The sequence below is a fragment of the Entamoeba invadens genome (genome assembly GCF_000330505.1).
Source record: "Entamoeba invadens IP1 unplaced genomic scaffold scaff_1105074724821, whole genome shotgun sequence".
NCBI classification, from domain to species: domain Eukaryota; phylum Evosea; order Mastigamoebida; family Endamoebidae; genus Entamoeba; species Entamoeba invadens.
Genome location: NW_004440095.1, coordinates 37,192 through 58,797, shown reverse-complemented (window position 1 = coordinate 58,797; position 21,606 = coordinate 37,192). Strand labels below are relative to the sequence as shown.

General features: G+C 31.4%; 8 protein-coding genes across 8 annotated transcripts; 3 read left to right on the top strand and 5 right to left on the bottom strand.

The window, feature by feature from the left end:
* EIN_043510 (Hypothetical protein) lies at positions 1-4 on the top strand (the record flags this gene model as incomplete). Its single annotated transcript, XM_004253556.1, has 1 exon — positions 1-4. A coding segment is annotated over one exon (4 nt), but the record flags the coding sequence as incomplete, so codon positions are not given.
* Positions 5-2,044: 2,040 nt separating this feature from the next.
* On the top strand, positions 2,045-4,309 carry EIN_043500 (hypothetical protein; the record flags this gene model as incomplete). The annotated part of the gene is made up of 1 exon (XM_004253555.1): positions 2,045-4,309. One exon carries the CDS (start codon positions 2,045-2,047, stop codon positions 4,307-4,309), a length of 2,265 nt encoding a protein of 754 aa, XP_004253603.1.
* Positions 4,310-4,467: 158 nt separating this feature from the next.
* On the bottom strand, positions 4,468-5,292 carry EIN_043490 (hypothetical protein; the record flags this gene model as incomplete). Its single annotated transcript, XM_004253554.1, has 1 exon — positions 4,468-5,292. One exon carries the CDS (start codon positions 5,290-5,292, stop codon positions 4,468-4,470), a length of 825 nt encoding a protein of 274 aa, XP_004253602.1.
* Positions 5,293-5,829: 537 nt separating this feature from the next.
* On the bottom strand, positions 5,830-6,912 carry EIN_043480 (hypothetical protein; the record flags this gene model as incomplete). The annotated part of the gene is made up of 1 exon (XM_004253553.1): positions 5,830-6,912. One exon carries the CDS (start codon positions 6,910-6,912, stop codon positions 5,830-5,832), a length of 1,083 nt encoding a protein of 360 aa, XP_004253601.1.
* A 524-nt stretch (positions 6,913-7,436) lies between these two features.
* On the top strand, positions 7,437-8,173 carry EIN_043470 (vacuolar protein sorting-associated protein, putative; the record flags this gene model as incomplete). The annotated part of the gene is made up of 3 exons (XM_004253552.1): positions 7,437-7,626; positions 7,712-7,765; positions 7,812-8,173. 3 exons carry the CDS (start codon positions 7,437-7,439, stop codon positions 8,171-8,173), a joined length of 606 nt encoding a protein of 201 aa, XP_004253600.1.
* A 196-nt stretch (positions 8,174-8,369) lies between these two features.
* EIN_043460 (chaperone protein DNAK, putative) lies at positions 8,370-10,063 on the bottom strand (the record flags this gene model as incomplete). Its single annotated transcript, XM_004253551.1, has 2 exons — positions 8,370-9,739; positions 9,808-10,063. The coding sequence occupies 2 exons, from the start codon at positions 10,061-10,063 to the stop codon at positions 8,370-8,372; spliced, it is 1,626 nt and encodes a 541-aa protein (XP_004253599.1).
* Positions 10,064-14,285: 4,222 nt separating this feature from the next.
* On the bottom strand, positions 14,286-15,764 carry EIN_043450 (hypothetical protein; the record flags this gene model as incomplete). The annotated part of the gene is made up of 1 exon (XM_004253550.1): positions 14,286-15,764. The coding sequence occupies one exon, from the start codon at positions 15,762-15,764 to the stop codon at positions 14,286-14,288; it is 1,479 nt and encodes a 492-aa protein (XP_004253598.1).
* A 497-nt stretch (positions 15,765-16,261) lies between these two features.
* EIN_043440 (protein serine/threonine kinase, putative) lies at positions 16,262-21,118 on the bottom strand (the record flags this gene model as incomplete). The annotated part of the gene is made up of 1 exon (XM_004253549.1): positions 16,262-21,118. The coding sequence occupies one exon, from the start codon at positions 21,116-21,118 to the stop codon at positions 16,262-16,264; it is 4,857 nt and encodes a 1,618-aa protein (XP_004253597.1).
* Positions 21,119-21,606: the final 488 nt, after the last annotated feature.

Genomic DNA, 21,606 nt, shown 5'->3' with positions numbered 1-21,606 from the left:
TTGAAATATGCACAGAAATACATCACTGTTGTAAATATTGCTTATTAATATGGCAATAAATAAGAAAATAATAATTCGTATTTTTGTTAAAAATCTTCATAAAAAGATAAATAGTATATATTGAAGAAAATTACTGAGTGATTAGCTTTTCATTCTGTTGAATATATCACAATATATCCGAACAATTTCAATCCATCTGTCTGTTTTGCTTTTCTTCCATTCGTCCATATAATATATATTTTTTAATTCTTACTCTATGTAAGATTTGAATTTGTATATTGATTATTTCCTTAATTGTTTTTTTACTTTTATTAAAAATTTAATAAAAATATATTTTATTAAATTAGTTAAATAATTTAAACAATTTACAACTTTACAAATAATTTATATATTATTTTTGTTTAAAACAGTTTTGTAAATTTTTTTAACTTTCTTTTTAAATTCATCAACAATTTAAAAAATATTTTTTTTTTAATCATTTTACAAATTGTGGAAAAAGAGATAAAATTTAAATTTAATTTGTTATTTTGATTTGAAAAAATTTTATAAAGTCTGTCTTTTTTAATTTTAAACGTTGTCTTCTTGTAAAATGTTGTTTATTTGTCAAAATTTCACACAAAATAAATATAAAAATTTAAAATTAAGGAAAAAACTCTGAAAACCTGATATAAATTATGAAACGATTTTGGGGGGAGTGTTTCGAATTGTTTCCTGGTAGATTCCAGTTTAATAATCTAAAAATGCCTAAACAACGTTGAAGGGCGGACAACGTTTTCAGACTGATTATATTTTTAAATGTATTTTGAACAATAACAATTTTTCTTTTATGTATTCAAATTTTTATTATAATTAATTAAAAATTTACAACGAAAATGAAAATAAAATAACATACTTATTTCATCAAATTAATATGTTGTAATTTAACAATTTACTTCTATTTGAAGTCACAGAAAGTTTATAATTATAATGAAAATGACTTTTTATAAAATAATTAATTTTAAATTAGTTTAAACAATTTGCAACATAGTAAAACCTTGTCGATTTAAAAATGTAATTTTTTTCCGATTGATGTTGTTGTAATTAATACTTGAAAATATTTGATCCAACAGCAAACGTTGATTTTGATTCGACTTTTGTTGTTGCACTTCGACGGTAATGGTCGTTTTTTAACTCGGACTATGAACTTAATCTTATATCAATACTTATTAGTTTTGATTTCCATAAATAATGAGTAAACTTTCTCCAAAAATTTGAATTATGGTTTGTCGTTGCCAAAGTGGCAATAATAATCAATGCCTTATATATGTATATAAGGCATTGATAGTGTTTATTTGAGAATCAATCTCTCATTTCATGGAGGTAACGTTATGTTCTGTATCTAGAACACTTACCATGTTTGTTCCATTCATTTGTATAAAAATATTAGAAATTTAATAATTTCTTAACTTTAAATTAAATGGGTTTTTTATTTAATCAAATTATAGTAAATAAATAATTTAGTAAACATTTAAAATTGTTCTTTGATTCAAAAAATGCCGAACAGTGACTTTGAGTCAGTAAAAACTGAATGATTTGTAGCTTAAAAAAAAAACACCTTTGAACTGTATGTTTGCACCGCTTTTACATAATTTTCTTGTCCTTCCTTGAAGTTGATTCCTTCTTACCGCCTTTCTTGTTTGCAGAAGGGACAAAAAAGTGTTTGACACGCACAAACAGAAGCTGAAAGTGGACTTCTATTTAAAAAAATTACGGCAAATAAATTATTTTGGTAAAAGGGTGGGAAATAATGGTCACATAAATTCTTCATTTCATTTTATTATTGCATTGATTGTTACAAATAATTAATAGTAATAAATATTATTTTTTTAGTTTTTATTCCTACCATTTTTTTATTACTAAAAATATAGTAAATATATAATAAATTTAACAAAAAAATAATATATTAATAATATATAGTTATATTCCATTTTTTATAGTTAATAACAATATAGTATCTATTGTTATATATAAACCAATATATATAAACTGAAAACTTGAAAAGAAGATGATCAAGACTGCTGTTAATATCACTTCATTACCGAAATATATGTCCGACAGAAAAAGTGAAGTTGGCATAGCAGAACGTGCTGGTCGCTCTGCTGATGTTATAAAAATATTAACACAAACCATCGAAGAGATTGAGCGAGTGAGTCCAGAGGATCTCTTAAAAGACCTTGAGCATTTAAAGACCAATGTTATTCCAATTAATAATCACCACTCCAAAGAAGGGAATGACAATCGGGTCAGTGCACTGTTATATTGTTTTGAGAAACTCATTCAAACGAAGACAATGGCAAAGAACGAACAAAGTTTAATAGAAGCGATGAACGATGGGGTCCGGTGTATATTGGATGTGGAGAAGTACTTAAAGAGTATAGGGGAGAGTGAATACATACCACCATTATACATCGAAGTCTATACATACACCTCCGCGGAGTTCTTTAAGACGTACTTCCCCGAGAGTTATCACGCCAATTTCAATTTCCAAGAGATCCGAGTGCTCGAGAACATCGGCATTGCGTTGGGAGTCTTCACGCCCACGCCAGACCTGTTACATTGGGACAAAGAATTTCCGTTGAAGCGGTGTTGTTCTTCCACGGAGTTACCGATCTTTGCGGACAAGACGTTGAATCAAATCACCGAGGAACGGGCGATATTTAACGACTTGATGATCAAAAAATTGATGTTGGCTATTAACTCGACGCGAGAAGGGTATTTACGTTGTTTGTTAGCAATGAAGCTTGGGGTGTTTTACTTCCAGATTGGTCAAGACGATGATGCGTGGAATGTGTTAATAGATGCTGGGAATAAGTTATTGAAAATGAAGAGAAAGGTACGGGCGTATTATTGTCTCGTGTTTGCATATCACTGCACTGATATCGAAAGGAGAAAAATGCGTGTGTTGTTACATTTGTTAGTCCTCGGGAAGTTAAATAGTGAAGAGAAGACTTGGATGATGCAGAACTTCATTATTAACAATCATCCACTGTTGGAGTATGAGGAAGTCGTGAAACGCGTGAAAGAAAGAATGACTGCGGTCAGCGGAGAGAAGATCGACGGAGAAAATTTAATTAGTGTTGGAGTGCACCCGTCCGTCTTAACCCTTGAAATTGGGATTCCTCTAAACTGCGTTATCGACGGGAAAAACTATAATTTCGAGCCACATGTTCCGGTAAAATTCACACTCAAATCGACGAAAGTGCTTATTGAAATAGTAAAAGGGCCAACACTTGTAGTCCCCATAAGACAGATGGATCGATATTCATTAGTTCCTGTTTCAGTTGAATGTGTACTTCCAGAGTTTATTAAAGTCGACAAAGAGTGGAAGGGATTTGTTGGGTTAAAATTGACTGTGAACTCTGCAGTCAACTTGGTGCAAGCGAAGGGAAAGTTCTTTACTAAGACCGCACAAGTGGGGTATAACTTTAAAAGCCAGACCGAGAAGTATGAAGGAAAGATTCAAATGAAACATCGCAAAATCGATACTTCACTGTTTAAGGCGCCCTACGAAATTATGTTTTATATGCCTATTCATGGCTTAAGTCGAGAGAACCCAGCTTCGCCATTTACTATCAAATGTAGTGGAGTATACCCCGTGACTTATAATGGATTTGTTAGTGTCATTGATCCTATAATTACACCACTCACTGTACACTTGGAAAATTGTGAAGGCAACTGGGTCGGCAAATTTCCACTGACGAATAACACACAGAACACTATTACCGTGAAAAACTTGGTTGTCACTATTAACAAGGATTTATGCTTAAAAGAAGTCAATCCAATACAAGTGGATAAAGCGAAGAATCTGCTTGTCGAGGTACAGGGAGGAAGAGTTGGGAGTGGGGAAGTTGCACTGGAATTTGAGCATAATGGGAACGTCTATGAATACCACAACCCAATCACTTTTATTAAAGAAAAGGTATACTGCTCTGTCAAATTTGAGTTTGACGAGCCGATCATCAATGTAGGTGGAGTCATGAATGTGTTTACTCATTTGCGAGGCATAGAAGACCACCACGAGATTGAAGTTCTCATAGAAAGTTCAGAAGCGATTTGTGTGTGTGGGTTTGTACGAAAGATTGTTCATGTTGACCCGAAGAATGACAGTGTTATTCACTTTCAAGTGATGGGGATAGTAGCGGGGATGGCACAACCGCCAGTACTCAAATTCAGGGTTAATGGAAAGGATGTTCTTGTTGAATACAAGAACGCGCTGCCTGAGATAGTTGTGAGGGAGTTACATCCAATCATTGGGATGACTACAAAATAAATGTTCTTTGTGTTTTTGTTCTGCATTTCAAAAATCACAAAAAGTTCACACAATGAAACATTTCAGTCTTTTTTTACAGGTCTTTTCTTTAAGATGTGAACAAAATATAAAATTTGAATTTAATGATGAAAAGATGAATAAAAAATGAATTTGTCACATCAGTTAGTTGCTGTGAATGTGATGAAGTACTCCCAGTCACCAGGCACACCAATCTCTGGCTTTTCAATTTCAAACTTTCCTTCGACTTTATTTCCAGCCAACGCGACTTGTGCCTGTGCGGTGCAGATGCCCATGTCGAGTGCTGTCCAACTTCCTTTGATTCCAAAGAAGTGCATTTTGTTCTCGCTGATAACAATTCTCCACTCCTGTTTGTTCGAAGCACTTGGCGCAAATCTGATCTCCTCAAGTATTTTGAGAGTGAACTTCTCTGGTGCGTTCTCCTTGCTGTATTTAGTCTCTGCATTTCCAATGTAAATGATTTCACTCAACTCTTTTCTCTTTCGCGAGCCCGCCATTTTCGATATGAGTTCACTTCCATTGCCACTGTTTCCAACTGGAGAGACACATGGAATGTAATCAGTCGACGAGTTGTACTGAATTGCAGTGAAGACGGACGTCGTGAATGTCCCACCCAACCACACCGTCTTGAGGCCGAGGCGGGTGCATTCCAGTATGATCAGGTGCATCAGATACCCATACGACAAGTCGCTATTCCGGTCATTTTTCCCCGTCACACCGAAAATCCAATACTTCGAGCCTGTGATGAACCCAAACGTACGGAATGAACTGAAATCTTCCATCTGAAGTGCAAATTTGCATGGCTTGTTGTATGGGGCATTCATCGAGTTGATTTTGGCGATGAATGTGTTGATTGCAGTCACTTGGTCAGCTGTTGGATATACCGTGCCATATGTTCTTGTGGAGATTCGGTCGAGCAGTGTCGGTTCCAATGAGGCAAAATCAATTTCTGATGTTTCAGCCATGTGGCGTGTTCTGTGTTTATGAGTTTTGGTTATTTTCTATATATTCTGTGCATATAAAGAGAATTATTGAATAATTCTAAAACATCAAAACGAAATAAGAATTCACGATTCAAGTCAATTAAAATTAACATCTGTTTCTATTTAACAGTTATTTGTAATTAACAAATTGTCAATTGAAACCATCGTTAATTATATCGTTGAATTTGTATGGAATTATTGATAACAACAACTCGTTATTTATTTTGTAAAAAAATAAATACAAATTATTTTATTTTAACAATTAATAGTAATAAATATAGTATATAGAATAAGTTCTTGTAATTACCTTTTTTTAACAAGTAAATATGAATCGTTTTTATTTGCGCTGTTATCAATTGAAAACTCCTTCCATGAAAAAATGTGTTTTTGTGTTGAAGTATTGGATGTTGCTGGTTGCGTTGTTAAAATAATTTTACTAAAAGTAATAACAAAATATTGGTTTTATGCAAGTATCATGTTGATATCATTATGTACAACGCAGTTATAAACATTCACAATTTATACACAAGAGTTGTTATCGTTGCAAAACACGATGTTTTTATCAAACAACTTCTCACAGAGGGAAAAAACAGTGTGTTGTGTGGTCACTCTTGTGAGTGATGTGCACACACCAAAGCAGAAATCCCCAACACTTTCCACGTTGTTTCCAATTTTGATTTCACGCAGTTCTCGACACCCATAAAAGCAGAAATTGCCAAGACGGCGGACACTGTCAGGCACAACAACACTTTCTAAGTACTTACACCCATAAAAGCACTGATCACCAATTTCAGTCACCCCCTCTGGAATGTCAATTTGAGTAAATGCGTTGCAGCAGAATGTGTTCTCTTCAAGTACTTTGACACCATTTGGGATGTTGACTTGACGCAGACGAGTGCAATTGTGAAAACAATACTTCCCAATACAATTTGTAGTTGGCGGTATTTCAACAATTTCAAGACTCGAACAACAGCAAAAGGCGTTGTTTCCTATTTTCTCAAGTTGTCTTGAAAATGTCACAACGGCCAAACAAACACAGTTCTGGAAACACGAAGTGGGAATGGTTTTGATTGTGTCTGGAAGAACAACACAAACGAGTGAAGTGCAATTTTCAAAAGTGTTTTTCCCAATGTGACACAAATTGTGAGATAAAAGTATTGATGTCAGTTTATCACAACTTGCAAAGGAGTACTCCCCAAGCGACGTGAGTGTTTGTGGAAGTGTCACTTCATTGAGAAATGTACTTTTGTAAAAGCATTTGTCACCAATGCTATTCACACGGGGTATCTGGGAAGACAAATGTTGTCTGTCTGTGTGTTCAAGACAGATGTTCTTGAATTTGTAATTTGTTGATTTTTTGTGCTGTGTGAAAGTGTATGACACTTTGTACCAAATGAGTATTTCAAAAAACGATATTTTAGTGTTATGAGTGTTGTTTGGTGATGTACAACACGTTTGTGCAACATCGATTGTATTGTCTCCAATAAATTCATTACCAAACAATTCATCGAGTTTGGACCAAATATTGAGAGACTCAATGTGAGGGAAATATTTAATTGTCTTTTGTGTGAGGGGAATTGGGTTTGAGTGGAACCTTTCCATTGTTGAGTGATACTTTTTACAAACCATCTCTGCGTTGATAAAATCGGAAATTGAATTGAAACATTATGAAACGATCATCAGTTACTAACTGTCCAATCTCGACATTTATTGAATGTGTTGGTTTTAAGTTCTCATTTGAATATTTTTTATATAAAATATATTCATGGTATTTAACAACATTAAAATAATTATAATTTGTAAATAATAATTTGTGTTGGTTTCACTATATAATTAATTATTTTGTTTGATTTATTATCAAATTTACATGTAAATACAGTCAATGTGTAAAATTTGGTATGTTAACACTTTTTATATGTTATAAATCACATTACTTATTTATATTACATTTTATTATATTACATTATATTATTATTTATGATTATATTGTATTGTTTTTAAATAATATTGATATGATTTAATGAAAAGAATGTGGAGTAATAAATAAAAACATCACTTCTCATTTTTAATATTAAAACTCAACAAATTAATTATATAAAAAAATAACTATCAAATCTTAAAAAGAAATGGAAGAGATAGTTGTCCCATTGAAAATAAGTGTTGTTGGAAATGCAAATGTGGGTAAAACGTCAATCATCGAGCGCTTTGTAAACAACAAAATTCACGACCAAAATGTCAATTCAATTTTTTGCGCCTTAAATATGAAATATATGGTTTACAACAAAAAAGAAATCAAAGTTGTGTTGTGGGATGTAGGTATGTCACTTTCATAATTTTCATAACACTAATTAACTCAAACGAAAACACCCTTTGAGTAATACAAACATTGAATGACACATAGTTAGACAAAAACAAAATTATGATTTGATATTCAGAAATACACAAATTTGTCTTGGTTTGTTTATTCTTATTTCCATATTATAACACTGAGTAATATCAAGTTGTGTTTGATCCACACGATCCAAAGTCGTTTGAGGATGTCCATACATGGATTGAAACAGCGAGAAAAACGACTACAAATGACGTCATTTATGTTGTTGTATGCAACAAAGTTGATTTAGCCAATCCACTTGTCACAGATGAAATGGCACAAAATTTGTGCAACAGAGAAAAAGAAGTCACATTTAAGATGTGTTCAGCAAAAACGGGAGAAGGAGTCAATGAGTTGTTTGACTTTGTTATAGGTAAGATTTGTGACAATGATGTATTGTTTGAGCACTTGTATCAACAACAACTCGAATATCAACAGAATGCACAACCACGAGATTTGACAAATGATTACAGTGTCTGTCGAATTATTTGATTTATTTTTACTTGAATGTTATTGTATTTAATACAATTGAATAAAACTTATGTTATCAAATAAAACCAACAACGTTGTATGTTATTGAGAAATGTGTTACTGTTTTAAAAAAACATTGTATGTATTTTATAGCATTGTTGACAATATCAACAAACAACGACTTAAGAAATGATAATAAACTTTTGTTCAGTTAAACTCAATTAAAACTTATTGTGTTTTCGATGTGCCTTTTCAGTGCAAGCAGATCTTTGTCGAATGATGAAGTATCAACTAACATGCCACCTTTCAACACTTGACCATTTCTTAGAGTTGCTTTGATTGCAATGTTTCCAGTTAAATCGACATCCACTTCTATTTTTACAGAGTCGCCAGGTGGAACTTTAACGTCAGTTAAATGTTTGAATCCTATACAATTTGTTCTGTATTCAACACTATTTTTTAATTCAATTTCGGTCTTATAAAACCTCAGAACAATTTCTTTCTCTCCTTTTTCACATTCGTACATTTTCTCAAAGTGAACAGGCAATACGACTTCCCTTGGTACAACAGTTTCGAAAACACCACCTACACTGAGTCCCACTGTATACGACGATCTCTGGATGTTGTGATGGAATACATTTGTACCCAAATTGTTTGATGCATGTATCGCACAACCTTCAGAAATTGCTGTCATTTTATCTTCCGTTTCAATTATGAAATGACCAATTTTGTTTACTCTGATTATCGCGTTTGTAACAGCTTCTTTGACACCTGGAATACGCGCACCTCCACCAACTAAAATTACCTTTCCAAAGTTTTTGAGTTGTACTGTTGCATGTTTCAAGATTTTGACAATTGTATCTTTAATTCCATCAAAAATGTCTTGTGAATTTTTAATAAACTCGCTTTTTTGTAAAATAAATGTATCATTGAAATCAAACTCATGTAACAAAACTTTGTTTTTCAGATCATTTTCTGTCAACAAATATTTAAATTCGATGTCGACTTGGGATTTTGTGGAAAACGCAATTTTTGTCTCTTCAGAAACTTTTTTGAGGATATTGAGGCGGCTCCTCTTGTTCAAGCGCTCTGTAATCAAAGTATTGGGCCTTTTTTCATAAAAATAAGGATCAATTTCATGAACCTTTTCTTTGATCATTTCAGATACAATTGCATCGAAATTGTTCCCACCAAGGTCGTTGTTTCCATCGGAGTAAACCGACTCATAATATCCATATACATTTTTCTGAATACATGAAATGTCAAGGGTACAAGCACCAATGTCAATTACTATAAAATTATTTGCTGCTGAATCCTTGTTTGCATCCAAATAACAGAGAACTGTTGCTATCGGCTCAGTGATAATATCAACGGTTTCAAAACCACCCAACTTGGCAGCATCTGTCAAATCTTGAACAGCTTCCGCAGTCATTTTAACGGGAACACCAACGAACATATTGGGTCTTACAAGATCGGGCACTTCCATTTTAATTTGGTTCATCAGTGTTTTGAAGAAAAGGGCGGCAATTTCTTTGGGTCGGAAAGTAGTTGGTTCTGGCTCAGAACCAACTACAGCATGCCCATTATCTTCTTTAAAATCTTTAATAAACTTTTCGACTCTTTATATAACTCTTCAGATGTTTTACCAAGTAAACGCTTGATGTTGTAAATTGTGCAGTCGTAATTCAGTTCATCTTTGGGGTATTTAGCCTGTTTGCCAACAACGAAAGACATTGTTGGTGAATTGCGAGTGTCACTAATAAATCGTAGCCATGCAGGAGTGATCGATGAGCCATCATTAAAAGTCACAGTTTGAATGTGTTGGTTTTTATCACAATATGAAATGGCTAATTTGGATGTGCCAAAATCAATGCCAATTGAAATCGTTTTTTTCGGTTGTTCAGTCGACATTTTGAATTTATAAGATAAAAAGCAATAATCTTTATATTGTTGATAAAAAACATTTATAACAATCCTTAATGATTATAATGGCTTATAAATATTGTTTTAACAATATAGTTTTTAATTGGGTATTTATGATAATTTTTAACCAAAATCAATTCAAATAATTTTCAATTAATTTAAATGAACTTAAAATTTATTTTAATAAGACTAATTTAAATGATTATTATTTTTCATTATTACAGTAGGGAAAATGAACCTTAGCCCAGGAAATTTACTTTAGCCCAAAGAAATTCCTATATTTTTCTTTAAAAACACGGGTTTTTACTAAAAAAACAAATATTTTAAATAAATGACTTTTATATCGGTATAGTTTATTATTTTAATATAACAATAGAAATAAATTGGTTTTTCTTTGGGATAAGGTTAATTTCCTGGGCTAAGGTTTAATGGCTTAACTGTAATTACGAGACTTTAAAATCTGTTTAATTATAACAAGGAAAAAAATATTATTAAAGTTATTTGCTAAACGTTGTCTGGTCTGAAATTTTGTCTGCTGATTTTCAGACCATTATAAATGAAATATTTCGGGAATTTTTTTGAAAAACTAAATAATCATTGTTTCAATATTTTTACCAGTTTTTTCATTTTTACCCAATTCCCGTTTTTTTAGTAACAAAAAGCAATTATTTTTGCAAAAAAACAAAGTTTGGGGAACAGACAACGTTGTTAGACTGACTCTAATAATAATAAGATGTATAAAGATAAAGTAATTATAGTAAAAGGAAATATGGAGATGCTCGAAAAAGGAGGATGCTCGTAACTATTGGTTAATTTCAATTGAAAAATAATATAATTACCATTAATTTTAATATAAATTATTAATCAAAAAATTAATAAAATGAAAAACCGAAATAAATTGATATTAATTATTTATTATTAATAATATTAAATTGATTAATATTTAAATTAGCATTTCCCTTTTTCTCAGCATCCCACTTTTTACTTAACTGTTATGAAAAACAAGAATTAATTGGGTGACAAATTTATTATTTTCCTGGGCTAAGGTTCATTTTCTTTACTGTAATTGATCATTTCATAATACAATTTCAATTCAATAACTCTTAAAAAACATATTTTAACTGGAATTATAACTAATATTAATATTAGGTATAATACAAACCAATTATTAACCTATTTATTGATAATAAAAAAATGAAAAAGTAAATATATAATAATTATTATATACAGTTAGTTTCACAATAATTACTATTTTTACATAACAAATAGATTTTTGTTTCATAACAATTGGATTTGTATATTTGTTCAGCCCTGTTTCAAAACAATTGTTTTTTGTTGCACAATTTGTGTGATTGTTGCATAATTGGTAGTATTGTTGCATAATAATATTGGGTGTTTCAGAACTATTTATTTATCCTCAAATCAATATTTGATTGTTCCAAAACTAAGAGTTGTTTCATAATTATTGTCTATTGTTTTAAAATAATATAGGATTATTGTATAATTGCTTTGTATTGTTTCAAAACAAAAATCAACAAAAATAACCAAAATAAATTTCAAAAAATATAAAAATATGAACTTAAATTACAGTGATGGTTATCGCTTCTTTTGAATTCATCCACCGGGATGAAGTCGATGGATTCCTCAACCACGAAGAGGTTCCCCCAGTTGCAGAAGCACCACAACCAGTGGAAATAGCATAAAGAATATCAGCCGAAGATATTGTCGCCTCGTTGGTCCCACTCACGCCTTCGTCAATTGTTCACCCAGCTCAACAATCGGAGGAGGAAAGGATCAAAAGGATATACGTTGTTGTAACAGAAACACAGAGGAAGACGCTAACAGAAGAATATGCCGAACATGTTAAGGCATTAGACTGGAAGTATTATAAAGAGAAAAACCGCATTGGTGAGTCATCACTTAAGATGTTATTGGGACAGTTAGCAAAAGGAGAAAATATATCTAAACCAAAAAAAGAGGAAGAAAGTTTAAATATAGTTAAGCACTCCTTTCTGCGGTCGCCAAAAAGTGCACTTGAAGGAAAAACTCTTAGAAAAACCAAAAAGGCTCTTGCTGAAGAAGAAATGGAAAAACTGGAACGGGGGAGGAACTTGATTTTGAAGTTGTTAGTGTGTCAAGAATGTGTCGTTATATCAAGAACAAAAATATAATGGAAGAAGTGAACCTTCCTCCTTTGTCTTTTACTGAGGTTACAATAAGGGGGTCCGAGCAAACACTGATGAGAACAAGCAACTCAGAATCGAAAAGAAAAGAACGTTGCAACAATACATGGACTCGGGTATGCAAGTGGTGTTTGTTGATGAAAGCCATTGGAAAGTTGACAACGTTCGAAGTCGAATGTGGGGTGAGAGAGGCAAAAAACAAATAAGAGAGCAACCTCTTGCAACATTTAATTTGTCTTGTGTTTGTGCCATCAGTGACACGGGTTCTAATTATTGCAAATTGTTTAACAAAGTAGTGGATGGTGCAATATTCACAAGATACTTCAAGACACTTGTAGATGCGTTCACTGCAGATGGAAACAACATTGTTTTTGTTATGGATAACGCCTCGGTACACTTGGATTTATTAGTGCCTTATGCAGAGACTAAAGGCTGTAAAGTAATGTTCAATGCTCCATATAATCCCGAATGTAACCCAATTGAAATGATCTTTGGGTTGGTAATCTGCAGAATATTGATATAAAAGATATGATTTAAAACATTGCAGAATGCTTTGAATTTATAACACCTGCTGAAATACGCAGAGTCATAACTCATTTCACTAGGTAGTGACTCGTAAAGTGTTTTCACGTGAAGACTTATAATCACATTAAGTTTTTTTATTTGGTTTAACAATTATTATTCAATGATAACTGTAAAACTGTTTATAATTAACAAATTTTATTAAAAAGTGTAGTTTTACAGTTTTATATTTTTTGAAATTTATTTTGGTTATTTTTGTTGATTTTTGTTTTGAAACAATACAAAGCAATTATACAATAATCCTATATTATTTTAAAACAATAGACAATAATTATGAAACAACTCTTAGTTTTGGAACAATCAAATATTGATTTGAGGATAAATAAATAGTTCTGAAACACCCAATATTATTATGCAACAATACTACCAATTATGCAACAATCACACAAATTGTGCAACAAAAAACAATTGTTTTGAAACAGGGCTGAACAAATATACAAATCCAATTGTTATGAAACAAAAATCTATTTGTTATGTAAAAATAGTAATTATTGTGAAACTAACTGTAACAGCCTTCCTTGACTTTGACACTTATTTCGAGACTTATTTTTTGAAATTCCATATTTTTTTTGTTTACAAATGAATTGACATAATTCATAACCAATATTGCACTTTCCATTTCATTCTTTGATTTTCTTACTAAATAATCGAGATCATCAGTGTTAACTGTTGTCATTTTCATTTACAACAATCTTTTATTCACGTATTCGTATATTTTTTACGTTGCTAACCAATTCAAATGTTTGTGGCGAATGTTGTTTGGTTGTAATCGCTTTTTTTATTTGAAAACATTTTGTATTATTTTAAAAACATTAATAAAACTTCAAAAAAACAAAAAAATATTAAAATACTTGTAAAACCAAACAATGGAAAATAAAACCAAACTTTTTGTTAAAATATTTTAATTCGGGTCAATATAATTAACACTTCGAATAGAAAAACGACATTTTATTCTCATGTTTTTGGCAATACAATACAAAGTCAATAGCAACCACTCAATGTTTGTTTTTGGAATTAAAAATATAGGTTTAGCAAACATATAAAAACTCATTATTAAAAGTATAAAAAAAATCATTCTGTTGTTTGTATAGTCGATGCAACAGAATTTAACAACCAAAAACTAAAACACAGCATTTCGAGGCAATGGATTGATTGCAACTAATTAGAACTTTCAAACATCATCAAGTTGCTTAACAAAACACAGCGCTTGTTTAATGAGCTTGTCAGTCATTCAATCCACGCGCGAATTGAATCAATCTCCATGTGGAGCCAACGTTTCTAACCAACTGTAAATAATTATGTTGTAACTTACATTATTATTGTGTATAAATTCGGAATTCATACCCAAATAGAGGCGTCTCGATATCTTAATTGAATTCTTTGTTTGGCTTGATAGTTATATGAAATTAAATAGTAATAATAATAGAAAATAACAAATAATGTTGTTAAATTATTATCATAATCAACACGACTAAAATACCAACAAAAACGTTTTCTGCTTTATTCAGATTGCACGCGTATCCTCCTTCTGACATTCCAATACTTGGTTTCATCTCATTTCTTGCGCAATCAAAACCGTCTATATCCAATTTCCCATCCAAATGTGAGTATTTCGCGTATACTCCTTTGTGATACAACACCGACTCTTTATGTGGGATAAAACAGTATTTTTCGACTTTCCAATTATAATAACTTTCATTCGAACAATTTCCAAAATACCCACCTTTAAAAAAGTCGCTAAAAGCCGTGTCATTTTCTCTAAAGTGTATTGAATGTGCATTTCCGTCACTTCCATTCCACGAGTCAGCAATAATTTTGGCGTATCCTCCATAGTACACGTTATCTGATATATTCCACGCATTCTTTTCTGTTTCGTTCACCACTGCCGCATACCATTTATACGTCGTGTACACAAAGTTGTTTTTAAATTGATTGTTTTTGCTCTTCCCCTTCACGAGACACGCATTTTGGAATCCCATAGTAAGTCCGTAGACATTGACAAATGTGTTTTGAGTTATCACAATGTCACTATAATAAGCGACGTCGCTCCACCCCCAATACCCAACTCCAAATCCAGAGCCCCAAATGAAGTTATTTCGTATCGTTATATTTGTCGTTGAAACAACCTTTTCAGGCCAATCTTCATTCCCAATAGCTATGGCGTGGTATTGCATATTTTGTGGACAAATTGACTGATTTGAGAATTTCAAAGTGTTATTTTCGACAACGACATTGTGTGCGTTGTCAATGTAAATTTCAATAGGGAAAACGTCGTGCAAATAGTTGTTTATGACTGTGCAATCGGTGCACAAAATGATGTCAATACCTTCGCCCCATGACTTTGTGATTTCATTGTTCTCAATTGTGATATTTCGGGAGAGAATGGGGACCTTTGGGGCTATCGCACCGGTCACAAAACATTGCATCCAACTGCTTGTTTTGCAATTTTCATGCGCCATCACACAATCCTCCGCATAATTGTTTTTAATAACAATATTAACTCCAGAGGCAAACATCGCCCAATTTGTCGAGTTATATATTTTGAAATTGGAGAGCGTCACGTTCGTGGAGTTTTGAACACTGACACTGTACCCCGTCCCACTACGAACTGTAAATGGACCTTCTACGATAATGTTGGAAGAATTAAGAACTTTAAATACAGAGGAACTTCCTGTGAATGTCTGAAAAGTAACTGCAGCATTCAAAGCGGCACGAATGATGATCGGATGGTCGGCAGTGCCATTTGTCAGCCGGGGGACTTCTTGTGGTGGATAAATGCCACTGGAAAATTCAATCACATCACCCGGCTCGACTTGGGAACAAGCTGTCTTTAAAGTAGTGATATTCCCCGTTAGACTTATGTGAATATATTTCGAATTGGCAAACATGGCGACAACAAAAACAATAAGTAAAGAGGGACACATGACAAATTAGTTGTTTTTTTACATTTTAAAGTGTGTTTTTCATTTCTTATTACATTTAAAAAACACTAAAAAATAATATAATAAATTCTTTATTTTTAATTATAAAAACCAAATAAATATATTAATATATACAATAATATTTTGTTGTAAAAGTGTTGACTTATTTGTCGATGAATTTAAAATATTGAGTATGTTATTGTTGGATTTATAGTTCGTTATTTCGCTTTTTAATCAATTATTTGTATTCGTTTATCAATTTAATAGGTTATTTTTTTTGTAATTTACACCAAAAAAACAAAAATAGAGTTAAACATAATAGTGAAATGTAGAGGTTATTATATAAAATGTTTATTATTAAATAATATTATTTTATTAAAAATATTTTCAAATATTTGTTATTAAAAAGTTTTAATAACTAAAAAATTTAAATAAAAAACTGCAACTGTTTCTTTTTGATTTAACACATTTCAATGACAAAAATAATTAATAACGGTGTTTTATTTATTTGAAAAACTTCTCTCAAGTATATTTGTAATTTCTTTTATTTGAATTCTTTCATTTTTATTTTGTTTCCAACAGTTTCGAATTATCTCAAACATATTATCAGGAATGCTTTCCTTTTTATCAACACGTTTCCCAATAACAACAAAATCTGCTATTTTCCATGGGTATTTAAATATTTCTTTTGGATAAACATCACACCACCCAAACACTTCATACATCGTTATTGCAAATGAATACACATCCGAGCTTTTGGTGTATTTTTCTTGTTTTAAAATTTCAGGAGCCATGTATTTTGGTGTTCCGATACCTTTGGTAAATGTCATGTTAGTCATCAATAAATTTATATTTCTAGCACTCCCAAAGTCTGTTAACTTTGCAATCACCCTTTCATTTAAGTCAAACGAAAACACCAAGATATTATCTGGTTTAATATCTCTGTGTAATATCCCATTTTCATGTAAATACGTAATTCCTTTAGCAGAGTCTAATATCATTTTTATTCGCACATTCATTTCAATTTGTTCTTCATTACTATTTTTAATTAAATCTGCCAAACTTCCATATTGTGCAAATTCAGTGACCATACAGATCTTGTTTGGTATTAAAACAGCACCAAAAAAGTGGACAATATACTCACTCCTGAATTTGTCTAACATGTTGATTTCATTATCAAATTCAGAAAGTTCACACTCTTCATTTGATAACTGTTTCATCTTCTTTATTGCCACCGTATTTCCCCGATAACTCCCTTTGTATACAATTCCAAATGAACCCTCGCCAAGTTTCTTTTCTTCTATTATTTCATCATAATCAAGTCTTGTTGAGTTCTTTGTTTGCGCTGTTATTTTGATTGAAGTCGTGTTTTGTTTACCAGTTGTCAAATCAAGAGCAACCAAAACTATTTCATCTACTAAATGCATAGTGCAAAGAGGTGTTAAAAATATTTCAAATTCACATGCAAAACCACTTTTAAGAGTGATTATTTTTGGTTCGGTTCTTATTGTGTATTTATTTGCACTTGTTTTTGTTGAGATTTGCACTTTTAAATGACTTTTTGAACCATTCCCAACACAGATAAGTTCACGGCTTTCAACTGCAATTCCAATTTCTTCGTTTTGTTCTCCAAAAGATATTGCTTGTTTGTTTGAAAGAATTTCGTCACCAATTTTTGTCATTATTATATTAGAACGGTTCATCTTGAAAATACAAATATTTTCTGTTAACGTTTTTTCTTTCTTCTTGTTAAATATGATTAAAACAATTGTTATCAATAAGATAATAAAAAATAGTATTGCCACAGCAGAAACAATTGGTAATATTATTACCAGCCCATAATTAAATATTTTGGCACATTCAAGTTTGTCGCTACTCAATTTATAACCATCTGAACACTTTGAACAAACAGAATCATCCGATGATATACAATTACTTATTTGTGAGTAATGAACACATTTATTATTAATTAAAATAGTGTCATTTTCGCATTTGGAACAATCAAAATATTCATCACATGTAGTGCAATTATCACCACACTTTCGACACAAATTGTCTTTCAATGCAAACCCATTTTCGCATTGCGTACACCCATTTGTCGTTTTATTTAAACAATTTGTAAGTTCATCTTGTGGACTGCAATATTTTGTTATATTATTTGGTGTTCTGTAATACGTGTCATTACAAACCAAACAATCCCCATCATTTAAGCAAGTTTTACACGATATGTCACACTTTTCACATTTCTTGCCATCTGAAGATCGCATATACCCACTTTTACACACAACACACCCATCATATGTTGACATCATTTTTTCACAAACACTTAACAATTCATTTATTTCAAAGCATTTACCATTTGCCGCATACGAATATTTATTACATTTGGTACAATATGTTTCATTGGAACAAAAAGTACAAGGAGCTAGACACGGTTGGCAACTAGAATTTATTAAATAATATCCATCAGAACATCTAAAACACCCCTTTGAACTTCTTTCAACACAGTTGTCGTCATATTCAGTCGTTGTTTTTGAAGACGAATTTACATTTGTTGTATCATTTTCTTCGCTTAGTGTTACACATTGTTTTTCGACAAGAAGATATGGTTTGGTACACTCAAAACAAGATTCAGTAACTATATCAACGAATTGGCAATTTTCATATTTCCCTTCCTTTGGTAAACACGTTTCAACACCTTTGTAATAATTATCTTTACATGTTTTACAAATATTATCGCCAAAATCTTTGCATTGAATAGATTCAATTGAAATACATTTACCTTCGACTGTTATTTTATTGTTACATAAAATACATACATTATTGTTTTGTATTGAGCAATCAATATTATTGGAAATACATATACTGTTATTCATATGAGTATCTTTTGTACATTCAACACAGTCACTTCCTTTTATAATCATACACTTTGAATCGGATCCACATTTAAAATTTGAAGTTAACACAAAAATTTCATTGCAACTAAAATCAACCATTTTGCCATTTTCCAATCGACAAATTTGTGCATTTTCACATGATTTGGTTTGACCAAATTTGTCAAAAGTTGTGTAATAATTAGGATTTGCCAAATAACAAAACTCGTTTTGTGTATATTGGCAATTTGCATCATGTAATCCACAATCTGTGTTATTGTTACAAATTAAACAAATTATGTTCTCGTTTTGAGTCAGTTGATATTTGCACTCCCCATTTAATAAACAATTTCCATTTGTTGTTATGACATTTGTTTCACACATTTCACAAGTTGCTTTTGAGTATTTTTGGCAATTATTATCTTTCGGTTTGCATTTTGCTTCATGTAGATGATTATCTTTATTGCAAGAAAAACATGATGAGTTTACTTGAAGTATGCACCCATCATCATTAATTGTTTTGTGTTTTGTTTCGTAATTAAAATGAGTTGAATTTGAATATGACAAAACACATTTTCCATTTTCAATAAAATATGGAGAAAAACACAATGTACATTTTGGATTCCCATTATTATATTCACAAAGTTGACAATTGTTGATGACAAGATAACATTCTGAACATATTTTCTTGTTTGTTTTTACTTTCCCTACATCGCACATTACACAGAGAGTTCCATCTGTAATCAAATTATTAGCACATGAATAACACTCTTTGGCTATTGTTGAACAGTCTTCACAAGAACTTATATTTGAACAAGTCAAACACGTGTTGTTATCTAAATAATATCCACTCAAACATTCAACACATTTTCGTTGTGATTCATTTTCATTCGAATCACAAGAAAAACAATTACCATTTGAAGAACATGAAACACAGTTTTTATTTCCGTTGTTTGTAATCTCTTTGTATCCAGGTTGACATGAAGTACATACTCCACTTTCTCGAATGCAATTTTCACAAACAATTGGACATGGTGTACACGGAGAAGTACCACCCTCTGAGTATTCTTTATCTTCACAAATCAAACATTTGTCATTAATGAAACCGTATCCAGGTTTACAATCAAAACAATTTCCATCTGTTTTACCACAAGAAGAACATGAAATATTACAAGGAATACAAATATTTTGTCCTTCTTTGTTTTGGTAATGGCCATTATCACATTCAATACATTGAGAGTCCAAAGAGTATGTACCAATTGGACAAATAATACAAATTCCAGAAATATCTAAACTATAACCAGAAACACAGGTCACACATTTTCCATTTGTTTTATTACATGTTTTGCATTTATCATTACAATGAGTACACTTATCTGATTTTTCTAATGAATACATGTTTTCTTCACATGTGACGCACACTATCGAACCATCTTTTGAATACGTTCCAGCCGGACAAAAATCACACGTGTTTGTTTCTGCATTTGCAAATGTCCCTCCACTACAAATTAAACATGTTTTGAAATTATTGATACTTCCTGCTAAACATGAAATGCAATATCCACTATCTTTATTACACTGTTTTTCACTGCATGAATCGTCACAATCAGTACATAGAGATGCTCCCTCGTTATCAGAATAAGATCCACTTGGACATTCTTCACATTTCAGACTTCCTTCTTCAGATGAAAATGATCCAATAACACATTTTTGACAAAATTTCCCCGTTTCGTTGTAAAATGTGCCGCTTGCACAAATAAAACACAAACCATTTGTTAAAATGTGTCCTTCTTTACATGATGTACACTTTCCAGTTTTTTTCTCACATGTTGTACAATTGGTACATTTGGTACACTCCGTACTATTTACAAGAGAAAAGCTATTATCACCACCACATGGATAGCAACTGTTACCACTTTGAAATGTTCCTGCTTGGCATGGTAAGCATCTGCCTTCGGATAATCGAGATCCTTTATAACAAGAAAGACAATTTCCATTTGTTTTGTTACAAGATAAACAATAAGAGTCACACTCTATACAACTTGAAGATCCAAGATAAGAATAATAATTTGGAAGACATGATGAGCAAGAAAAGGTTCCTCCTGTAGAATAATAGCCAGGTAAACATTTTTCACATTTATTGTTTGATATAAATCCACTTCCGGGATTACAAGAAAGACAATTACCATTTTGGTTATTACATGATGAACATGTTTCAGTAACACAAATAGAACATACAGAAGATCCTTCTGTTGAATAATAACCTTCATTGCAAACTTCACATTGAGTTGATCCTTTTGCAGAAGAATATGTTCCTGGTTTACATGGATGCATATTGAGACCATCTGGACAGTAATTTCCAACCGAACAAAGAATACAATTGTTGTTATTTATATAATTACCGTAATCACATGCAATATTCCCAAAGGTTTTCTCTGCATGAAAAAATGATATAAACAATAACTCATAAAAAAAGAGTGTCATTTGAGAATTACGATTTTCTATTACAAATTGTTTAAATAGACAACATACAACATAAATTTGGTTAAAACCATTTTTGAATTTAAATTATAAAAATAAAAAATGATTAATTTTAATTAATTTGTAACAAACCATATTAAATGAGCAGAGAAAAAAATATGAATAACTCAAATGTAAACTTTTCATTTGTAAGGGATTTTTATTGGAAGAATCAACAGTATTCTTTATTATTGTTAAACATCAAAACCACACAAAACTACATCTGTTTTATTCTTAATTAAAGACGTTTAATTATAAATAAAATATGTAGCCACATAATATTTCCATAATATTTGATATGTTTATTTATAAAATAAAACCTTTTATCAACAAAAAACACATTTATTATGATGTTTGATAACACCAACCACATGTTTCTTCATTCTTTCATTCAAAACGTCTTCTATTAAACACATGAACGCCTCTGATATTTTATTTTTGCTTTCAGCAGA